At 40.2% G+C, this 11,207-nt stretch overlaps 1 protein-coding gene across 1 annotated transcript in view; it reads right to left on the bottom strand.

The window, feature by feature from the left end:
- Nucleotides 1-5,292: 5,292 nt before the first annotated feature.
- The window catches only part of zfyve9 (zinc finger FYVE-type containing 9), a 46,713-nt gene continuing 40,798 nt past the window's right edge, over nt 5,293-11,207 (bottom strand). The window contains exons 17-18 of the mRNA XM_004914004.4: nt 7,524-7,700; nt 5,293-7,073 (exon numbers count right to left, since the gene is read on the bottom strand). Coding sequence (XP_004914061.2) covers nt 6,912-7,073; nt 7,524-7,700 — 339 coding nt within the window. The 3' untranslated portion in view covers nt 5,293-6,911. The remainder of the gene's footprint in view (nt 7,074-7,523; nt 7,701-11,207) is intronic.

The following is an 11,207-nucleotide window of genomic DNA, read 5'->3' as shown; positions in this document are numbered from 1 at the left end:
CAAGTGTGGGTCTCCTATTTGCCACGTAGCCTGTAGCTCATAAAACCAGTGTGCAAAAAAAATAGTGTTTACCATTTGCATTACAAAATAAAATTTTATTAAAGGAAAATACATTTTGTATTCAAAACAAAAAGTTCATGTTACAGGATATTTCATTAATGATTGAAGCAAGCAAATTGCAGAGGAATTCTGCTTTGCATTAAAACAAGTGAGGTATCATAGAAAGGTGGGTGAGGGGCTGTGATAGATGCCCAAGCTACTGGGCTCAAGTGTCATGCAATAAACATGCTGCTCTCCCAAACACTTTCAGGAAAAGGGCAAGTGCCCCACAGGGTTGCACTGGGGGATTCTGAATGTAGGAGCAACTTATAGAAGCATAAAACCAGCAGAATTGCTTTAGGGTAATGGTGGGTAAAGGGGAGAGGGGGCTGACTGGTTTATTTTATCCTGCCTGGTTGCACCCAATATGCAGTCATATCTGTCACTCAGAGATGCAATCAATCGTTTTTTTTTAATGCAACATTTTTTTGCTTTTTTCACATCCACATTAAAAGAGAGAAATGCGTTTTGTACTCTCAAGTTGTACAGTCAGGGGAACCCAGAGGAAGTTAAGTGATGCAAAGTATGCTCAAGGTCTAGTAACCAATCAGTATTTGAAGAATACCCATTACTAGATTTACCTCCCCTATATCCTCAAGTAAATGAAAAGAGGTTTGGTTCTGGAATACGAAGCATCAGATTTTTTTTAAATATTGTGGAGTTATTCCCTCCAGCATCCCCCCATTGGCTGTACTAGGGGTGCAAGCAGATGGCATGCCATAACTTCCAAAGCACTGACCAGTTGCCTATCCCAGTATTATTCCCCACTAGGCATCTGCATAGGAAAACTGAAAATGTGAGCGCTGTGTGTCCTTTAAACAAGCCAGAAACTAACATTCCTCTCTGCCCAACCTTTACACACCACAAGAAAGTGTTACATAGCATGCACTAGTCACAAGATGCCATGATAGATCTCAGCACCTCTTCATCATTTGTTTGCAAAGCATCAATTCCTATTTTCTCTATTTTAGTCTTGGTCTTGCATAAGATATTTAACAAAAGAAGCAAATTTCTGCAGTGACCATCAAATCTTGAAGGGCCATGGGCTAAAGTAAAGCATCTGTGTCAGAGCATAAGTAATAATCGTGCCAAACTCGTTACCCTGCAGACAAATGATTTGCCCAACCCTGTGAGCTTTTAATAATAGGACAATGTTGAAGCAAAGTGCCTATGGTTACACACAAGCTGGCTCTCGCTATAGCAGGGCCCATCAGTTGGAGGGGGGTCTGTGAGCAAATGCCACCTTCTGTATGTTACTGATGATATGGCAAATTCTGGGAATTATTCTTCCCCACAGGTTACACCCTTTTCTTACAATAACATATTCTAGGGATATAAAGGGTTGCCCACAGAAGGTGCATTTGTCTGGAATAATTATACAATGCACACCAAAGGACTCTTTATTCAGAATAAATGGATCTATTAAGTAACACTGAATAGTATTAAATACCATTATTTCATATTAAAGGGGATATTTGCCTTAACATTTGCTTTTTTTTTTTGTTCTGCAGTTCTCAAGCTGCTAAACTGTTATCTGGTTGCTAAGAGTTAATTACCATGGCAACTGTGGAGCATTTTTTTAATTCAAATTAGAAAATGAATAGTAGCAAGTAATGAAAAAACAGATAAGCAATAAAATGCAAAGATAAGAATAAAAGGAACATTGCACAGGGTTCTGGTTTTTTTTTTCAGGAACCAGTTAACCTGCCTTTATGTTTTTTGCACAGGAAAAATATACAAACCCCTTGGAGAACATGTACCTGGGATGGAATCAAACCCAAGTCTCCAAGAAATGCTAATTACTGGGTGGCTTTGATATTTTTATTTTGTGGGGGGGTGTTTCCAGGATTTCTACATGTTAACTAATTTCCTGCCTAAAGGTGATAAGAATTTGTGCCCCTACCATGCCGCACCCTAAATTGTGAGCTTGTCATGGAATTTACTAGAAAGTCATAATCAGGCTTGAAAAATGAATTAAGGGACTCTAGTTACATGAAAAACATCCTTTTCTCCTGCTGATGTAACAGCAACAGCATGTTCAGAGGGAAAAAGACTGTATTTGCAATTTATCACATAGGCACCTAAATGTAATTATGTTCTGTTAAGAGAATGAATGGGTATACATACTACTATGGTTTCTTGGTGGGGTGGGTTTGATTTGAACTGATGTACATAGCCAGATCCTCAGATCCAGAGTGTGTAGGAGAATAACTCCCCTCCCAATCCCAACAAAGTTCAAGGGCCAGATACACTTACACACCATTGGGTATCCCAAATATAGCTAGAGCTGAGCTACACTGCCAATGAACTCAACTTGTCACTGCAACTGTTCCTCTGCAGCTATATGTCCTTACTAGGGGAGATTATTTACAAAGGGATTGGGGCAGCTGCTCAATAATAAAACGTCTCCTTACAATAAGTACTTAAGTCTATTCTATACAGAATTTTTTTCCAATGATAGTTCTGAAAACAACTTTGAGTAAATGTAATTTAGCGCTATTTAAAGGAGATACATTCCTCAACATATTAATATAAAGGAAAGACTAAATGCATATTTAAAGCAATGATGGTGGGCCCTGCCTTCCCCCCGCTCAAGGAGGTCACTAGATTTATTCAAGAATGTTTTCCTCAACCTTTTTTTTGTCAAGAAATCAATGTGTACTATTGTTTATAGCAGAGCTAAATTAAGGAAACATTTTGTTGCCCAGGAAGACTTTCCATGTGGCTGAGTTTCTATATATAAATGCAGAAGCAGACCTATTTGTCTCTCAGAACTCACCCCATGATCACTTATAGGCTGTAATAAAGGTCCCACCCAACACTAGCCTTTCATAATACTCTCCTAAAACAGCAATTAGAAAGCTGAAATAGCTACTTTGAAGAGGATGTAAACCAGTTTCCATAACTAGAAGATACTGAGCCCCAAAGCAAAATAAATGTGCAGGGCCTGATGTAAATTTTGCCCAATGAAAGAAAATATAATTTTTACCAAAAGGGACCGAAACGTCGGTTGTACATGCAATTATAATACACAAGAGATTTTTTTGAAACACAAAGACCCTTGGTGCTGGCTGTTTTATTTTGATATTTATATGATATCCCGTGCACAGGGGCAGCTGTATATATATATATAATTAAGTGGTTTTAAGGTTATTTGTAAAAAAAAAAAAAAAAAAAGTTATAAATATAACTGCAAGATAGAGCACTATTCTGTCTGCCCCGTTCTGCTCTGGCGTTTCTGACTTTTGAAGCAATGTAGAAGAAGCCAGCTGATTAACTGACCTGTTAAAGAAGCATGCAAGGCCGACTTCTACTACATTCATTCAAAAGACAGAACCAGCAGTGCAGAAAGGGGTGAGTGCTGCTTTTAAGTGTATTTATGAATACATTTTTAAAACCGTTCATGAATGTAAATTGGGAAATTGCGTTGAATTACATTTTCTTTCATTGGGATAATGTATATCACTTACAGCAATGAAGCATTTAAAAAGGCAGAAAAATCCAGCCATTTAACTATTAAAATATAGAAAGATGAAAATGGTATATTACGCAAAGTTAAAACATTAAAAGGGCTTCAAGGGCTTCAAGCATCCTTAAAGGAGAACTATACCCCACAGGCTATAAAAGCCCCCTTAACTATCACTGCCTTGACCCCCTTCACCTTTCCCTTATCTAACTTTAAAAGCTGTCCCTATCGCTAACCCCAAGCTAAAAGAGCAGAGTAGCTCAACAGTGTACCTGGCCGACATCTTCCCTGCAACTGAACAGTCTTCGGCTCGCCAACTCGGACCCTGCTTGAGTATGCGCAGTTTAAGCAGAATTCCTGCTACCACCAACTGCACATGCGCAAGCAGGGTTCGTATCGGCAGTGAGACCCAAAGACAGTTGCGGGGCAGATATCGGCCAGGTATGCTGCTGCGCTACTCTGCTCTTTTAGCTTGGGGTTAGCGATAGGACAGCTTTTAAAGTTAGAAACTATGTGATGAGAGAGATGAGGGGGCTCAAGGCAGTGCTAGTTAAGAGGGCTTTTATAGCCTGTGGTGCTAAGCAAGGCTAGAAGTGGCCTGGCAGGTAACATGCACTGATGGCTACTAATGTCTTCTTATTTTCCAGCTGGGCAGTTGGTACCGTATATACTCGAGTATAAGCCGAGATTTTCAGCATGAAAAATGTGCTGAAAAACTCAACCTCGGCTTATACTCGAGTCGGTATATGCACCCCATCCCCCCGTGAGTGTCCAGGGCCGCGTGTGTAACCGTGATCACCCACCCGCACCCACCAAAAAAAGATGCACGCTCACAAATCTGGCATCCCCACTGGCCACATTGTTAAGGTTGCTGTGCTGCCTGGAGGTTTCTGTGACTGCAAGCGCTCCAATAGCGCTTGCAGTCACAGCACGTTCGTGTGCACGGAAGTTCACTGGAGCGCTTGCAGTCACAGAAACCTCCAGGCAGCACAGCAACCTTAAAGATGTGGTCAGTGAGGATGCCAGATTTGTGAGTGTGCATCTTTTTTTGGTGGGTGCGGGTGGGTGTGACGAACTTCCGCACGCGCGCGCGCAAATCTGCACAGTTTGACCAACCAGGTGTTTAGCCAAACCTGACTGACAGAATCATTTGGCCCCACACTAAAGATCAGATCACAATAGTGCCTAATAAGAACTGTTGGGAAAAGACTACACCAAAAGCTCAATGCAGTCATTGGCCTACGGGACTTAATTAACTTCCAAAAGGTACCTGACCTTTTTCCAAATATCAATTGGTGAGGTCACTGATTTGGCAGACACTGTTCATCTATGTATGGCCAGCATAAATCCACACCATTAAGGGGATACCAAGAGTCTTAACATTTTTAAACCTGCAGCTGTCAACATTATATGTTTTTTACGAGTTCACAAGGGGTCACTAACTGTCCTTTATTAATTATTTGATTATTGAAACTAAGCAGTAGCAGCTTCATTTACCACCCTAGGCTTATACTCGAGTCAATAAGTTTTTCCAGTTTTCTTAGGTAAAATTAGGTACCTCGGCTTATATTCGGATCGGCTTATACTCGAGTATATACGGTATTTACAAGAAACTTAATTTTATAAAATTGTTTTTTTTGCAACAGGGATATTCTTTTGTTACTATGATCTATGAGTATTACTTGGGATATTGACTTTAAAAAAAAAAAAAGAAATGCATACAGAACTTGGCTTTAACCTTTAAATTTTCCACCAACAATACATAGTTCTTTTTAATAACTACTGAATATGTTATTTTATTCCAATAAACCAATAAACTTTAATATCACAGCTTGTAACCCATGGCTGAAGCATTTACTAATTCTAGCAGTACAGAAGAATGGGCTGTGACCCACTTGAGGAAGCTGCTGCTGGGTCGCACTATTCAGGGAATAGAATAGATTTCCTATCATTGCTGCGACGGTACCCAGCAGTACTGAATAACTGACACCTTTTTGTCCACATAATATTTCTATACAAAACACAGAGCTAACTATTTGCTACATATACTGTCAGTGTGATCCTAAATTACATTGTATTGGTCCAATAAATGATACTTGCAGGTATGAGTTGCCTTACCTCTGGAGCAATGATACATAACCCCCTTGTACACGTATTATTAGCTTCCACTTAAATCCTGCACCAAATGGGAACATAAATAAATCTTTAGAATAAAAGGCAATGCATTAGCTTATCAGAAGAGGCAGCTGACTCCCTATAAAAATAAATTAGTTATTAAATATAGTTTAAAAAAAGGCTACAGAAAACCTTAAATTAAGAGTTGCAAAAAAAAAGCTAAAATACTGCATTCTATAAATGAGGGCATATTATAGGCTGATTCTGGCTGGCATGAAATCTGTCTCTTATATAGCCGTATGTCTCCTGTAAGTAATTAGGTTGATCGATAGTGTTATGAAGAGCTGGCATTTCTTAACAAGCAGATAACAGGGTGACAGAAAGGTTTCCAGCAGAAACATATGGTACAGTGTATGATCTCACAGACTATTTTTATAAGCGCAATAGCCTTCCATAGAATCAGTGCCTTTGCATTGCACTGTCAACCAGGTGTTACATAGCAACACCATACACTAAGACTGTATATTACATACTTTCCAATGACACAGGTAAAATCCTTCTCTCCAGGGGCTACCCAGTGGGTGATGCAAATTCCCCATGAGAAAGACAGACATAGACAAAGTTTTGTGAGCTGTAGAAAAATAATATTGCTGACCCTTACACAGCAGAGCCAACCAGTCAGGAAAACGTTGGATTCATGCTTGTGGGTTGGGTAGTGATTGGTATATTTCAGGCTGTGTAACAAAGGTCTCCTTGCCATGCGCAGGTAATTTAAATGAGAAAGGGTTGAAGGCTTAGGCTGGTCTTGACAATGTAAACTTGAGTCAGATGAAAATAATAAAACGAGCAGGAATAAAAAGTCGCAGTGATGATTAAAATGAGGTCAGAGTGAGATTCCTGATTGTATTTAGAGTTTTCATTTTAAACTTGAATGTCTCTCCCCTTGGCACCACAGTCCCTAAGGGAGCCAGAGAAGGTTGTACAGCTAGATAGTCAGTGCCACTGAACACTTCTAACGCCACGCATGGGGTTAATAACAGGAAATTCCCAGCTGCAGCTTGTTCCTTACTGCTGAAAATGCATAGAAGGTTTAAGAGTTCAGGTGTCCACCTCTCACACCCTGACCTAATACTAGTGTTAGCAAAAGAAAAGAAAAATGAATCTTTTGCGGTTAAAGTGCAAATGGTTTGGGCGATGGCAGACAGTTTGTGAGGAGACACATATGTCTTTCCTAGGAGATGTTCTCAAGGATATAAAAGATCAGCTCCATACTGACAGGCCCTTCACTTAACTGGCACGTGCCCCCGTGTATCACTGGTACCAAGGCACCGTCCAAATCATTGGTGTATCGGGCAGGCAGGGGTTGCCCATTGCTTCCTGCTTGGTATCCAACCTGCAAAATAAACAAAGTGAATCTTAAAAGTGGATTTATTTAAAGCTCTATAGTATTCTGCACATGGCTATTTACTGCATGTGTGCCCAGCCAGCAGCATGTCCAAACCAGTGCTCTGTTTAATGTGCCTTTGAAACTATGATTAGCAATATCTACTGTGGGTTTTAAGCATGACAATATGGCTACCTGGACTGTATTTACTACATAGGATCCCAAAGGCCAATGCTTAGAATGGCAGACAATATGGTAAGTAAAAAAAGTGCTCCTACCTATCTACTGTAATTGATACATGCACCCAAAAACAAATTGCCAAGAAAAGGGGGTAGGGCTTAAGTCTGGTGCCTAAGGTAGCACTGGACCTAAATATGGATCTAGTAGTTACAATGTGAAGTATATTGCAAATATATATAATACTGATATTTATTAACTGACCCATATTCACACTCCTACCTGGTCTGAGTCCAGTGAGACCCTTAGCCCCAACCTGGTCATTCCATCTTCCTTCAGTAGCTTAAGGTGTGGGCAAAGTGCTAAGCAGAATGCTTTAGCCACATTTTCAGTCAATCGGCTGTGGTCAGCAGGGTCACTCAGGCCGCTCTGTTGCTCCTCATTGTCCAGAAAGAAGACCTACATAATGAAAACAGATTTGTACACTTTTGGTTATAATGAGCCAACAGATGTAAGTATTAAAACGTACATTATAAAACAAAACAAAGATTTGTGCTTTACACATAAAAAGAAAAGATGGATTTTTTTGTTCAATCAAAATAATAGGCACAATATTTTATTAGCACAAGCATGTTAAATATTGTGTGTATAGATGTATATTGTCCCTTTACTGTATTTAGCAGCCTTCAACAATCATTAAATGGTAATACAGGTATCGGACCCCTTATCCGGAAACCCGTTATCCAGAAATCTCCGAATTACGGAAAGCCCGTCTCCCATAGACTCCATTATAATCAAATAATTCAGAATTGTAAAACTGATTTCCTTTTTCTATGTAGAAATAAAACGGTACCTTGGAAATGATCCCAACTAAGATATAAATAATCCTTATTGGATGCAAAACAATCCTATTGGGTTTAATTAATGTTTTATTGATTTTTTAGTAGGCTTAAGGTATTGAGATCCAAATTACGGAAAGACCCCTTATCCGGAATACCCTTGGTCCCGAGCATTCTGGATAATGGGTCCTATTCCTGTACATGATTTTTGTTCTAACATCATAGGTTTTTATAAATATATAGTATATTGCACGGGGATACTGGCAGCCTGCAAATATTGTGTCCTTTCAAGGTCCTTTTAAGGGCAATGGCAAATGAGGAGATTTGCTACCTGAATGACAATTCTCCTGAAAATACTTTAGCGTTTGTGCCTGTGTAAGTTGCTGGAGGTAAAAATATTTTAATCAAACAATCATTGGAAAATGCAGAAGACGATTTCCGGCAGTTATATGATTCATATGTTTTACCGCCAGAGATTTTCACTGACACCAGTGCTAAGGTATTTTAAAGAGATTTCTAAGTCGCAGGTGGGGCAGATTTCCCACAGATGATAAATCTCTCCATGTGCCATGATCCTAATTTGGGTACACACATGAAGCACATGGATAACATTAGTCTAAAAAGATAAAGGAGGTCTCAAGTTGTCCATGCATGCACAGATTAGGCAGGGCAATTTACACAACTTCAACCTTACTGGCCAGAGCATTACCATCCTGACAGGATGTCTTTTAAGAGAATGTCTGGCAATTCTATAGGATTGCAGTTAGGAATGCACCCAACCCCCTTTTTTGGGTTCGGCCAAACCCCCAATCCCACCCTGAAGGATTCTCGGCCGAATCCCGAACCGAATCCTAATTAACATATGCTGATTAGGATCGGAAGGGGTTCACACGCGGCAAACAATTTTTTCCCCAACCGTTTAACCCTTTCCAAATTCTTATTCGCATATGCTATTTTAAGCTAATTAGGACCCCGATTTCAGCCGAAGCCAAATCCTTCAAAAAAACCCTGTATTCCACCCAAATCCCGAACCGAATCCGGGATACGGTGCATCCCTAATTGCATTTGACCTGTGTAACCTTAAACCTTCATTTTCTGATGCCGCATGTCTGGCATGCATAGCTTATCAGCAAATCATAAATTGAGAAAAGTCAGTGATCCCTCTTCCTTTAGATCCACACAGGACCAGAAAGATAGTAGCCATGTTAAAGGAATACTATCATCTTGCCACAACCATGTGGTCTGTGCCCTGATAAACTTCAGTCATATTTTACTGGTGCACTGCAAGTTATAACCCCGATCCCTTTCCCCCCGAGCAGCCAATCAGCAGAACAATGGGAAGGTAGCAAGATAGCAGCTCCCAGTAGATATCAGAATAGCACTCAATAGTAAGAAATCCAAGTCTGGCTTGGGACTCCTCCAGTTTCATGGGAGTAGGAGAAACAATAGTGTGTCTGAAAGCAGTACTAATGTGTGTAATTGTGATGGCTGCCTACACACCAATATTATAACTATAAAAAAATACATTTGTTGGTTGAAGAATAACATTTTAAATGGTAAAGTGATATACAGTGGAGGAAATAATTATTTGACCCCTCACTGATTTTGTAAGTTTGTCCAATGACAAAGAAATGAAAAGTCTCAGAACAGTATCATTTTACTGGTAGGTTTATTTTAACAGTGGCAGATAGCACATCAAAAGGAAAATCGAAAAAATAACTTTAAATAAAAGATAGCAACTGATTGGCATTTCATTGAGTGAAATAAGTTTTTGAACCCTCTAACAAAAAAAGACTTAATACTTAGTGGAAAAACCCTTGTTTGCAAGCACAGAGGTCAAACGTTTCTTGTAATTGATGACCAAGTTTGCGCACATTTTAGGAGGAATGTTGGTCCACTCCTCTTTGCAGATCATCTCTAAATCCCTAAGGTTTCGAGGCTGTCTCTGTGCAACTCTGAGCTTGAGCTCCCTCCATAGGTTTTCTATTGGATTAAGGTCCGGAGACTGACTAGGCCACTCCATGACCTTAATGTGCTTCTTCTTGAGCCACTCCTTTGTTGCCTTTGCTGTATGTTTTGGGTCATTGTCGTGCTGGAACACCCATCCACGACCCATTTTCAGTTTCCTGGCAGAGGGAAGGAGGTTGTCGTTCAGGATTTCACGATACATGGCTCCGTCCATTTTCCCGTTAATGCGAATAAGTTGTCCTGTGCCCTTAGCAGAAAAACACCCCCAAAGCAAAATGTTTCCACCCCCATGCTTGACGGTGGGGACGGTGTTTTGGGGGTCATAGGCAGCATTTTTCTTCCTCCAAACACAGCGAGTTGAGTTAATGCCAAAGAGCTATTTTGGTCTCATCAGACCACAGCACCTTCTCCCAGTCACTCACAGTATCATTCAGGTGTTCATTGGCAAACTTCAGACGGGCCTGCACATGTGCCTTCTTGAGCAGGGGGACCTTGCGAGCCCTGCAGGATTTTAATCCATTGCGGTGTAATGTGTTTCCAATGGTTTTCTTGGTGACTGTGGTCCCTGCTAATTTGAGGTCATTAACTAACTCCTCCCGTGTAGTTCTAGGATGCTTTTTCACCTTTCTCAGAATCATTGACACCCCACGAGGTGAGATCTTGCGTGGAGCCCCAGAGCGAGGTCGATTGATGGTCATTTTGTGCTCCTTCCATTTTCGAACAATCGCACCAACAGTTGTCACCTTCTCTCCCAGCTTCTTGCTAATGGTTTTGTAGCCCATTCCAGCCTTGTGCAGGTCTACAATTTTGTCTCTGACATCCTTGGACAGCTCTTTGGTCTTTCCCATGTTGGAGAGTTTGGAGTCTGCTTGATTGATTGATTCTGTGGACAGGTGTCTTTTATACAGGTGACTAGTTAAGACAGGTGTCCTTAATGAGGTTGACTAATTGAGTAGAAGTGTCTAACCACTCTGTGGGAGCCAGAACTCTTAATGGTTGGTAGGGGTTCAAAAACTTATTTCACTCAATGAAATGCAAATCAGTTGCTATCTTTTATTTAAAGTTATTTTTTCGATTTTCCTTTTGATGTGCTATCTGCCACTGTTAAAATAAACCTACCAGTAAAATGATACTGTTCTGAGACTTTTCATTTCTTTGT

The sequence above is a fragment of the Xenopus tropicalis genome, chromosome 4 (assembly GCF_000004195.4).
Source record: "Xenopus tropicalis strain Nigerian chromosome 4, UCB_Xtro_10.0, whole genome shotgun sequence".
Classification (NCBI taxonomy): Eukaryota; Metazoa; Chordata; class Amphibia; order Anura; family Pipidae; genus Xenopus; species Xenopus tropicalis.
Note: the sequence above shows the minus strand (reverse complement) of the source record. Positions and strands in the feature narration are given on the sequence as shown.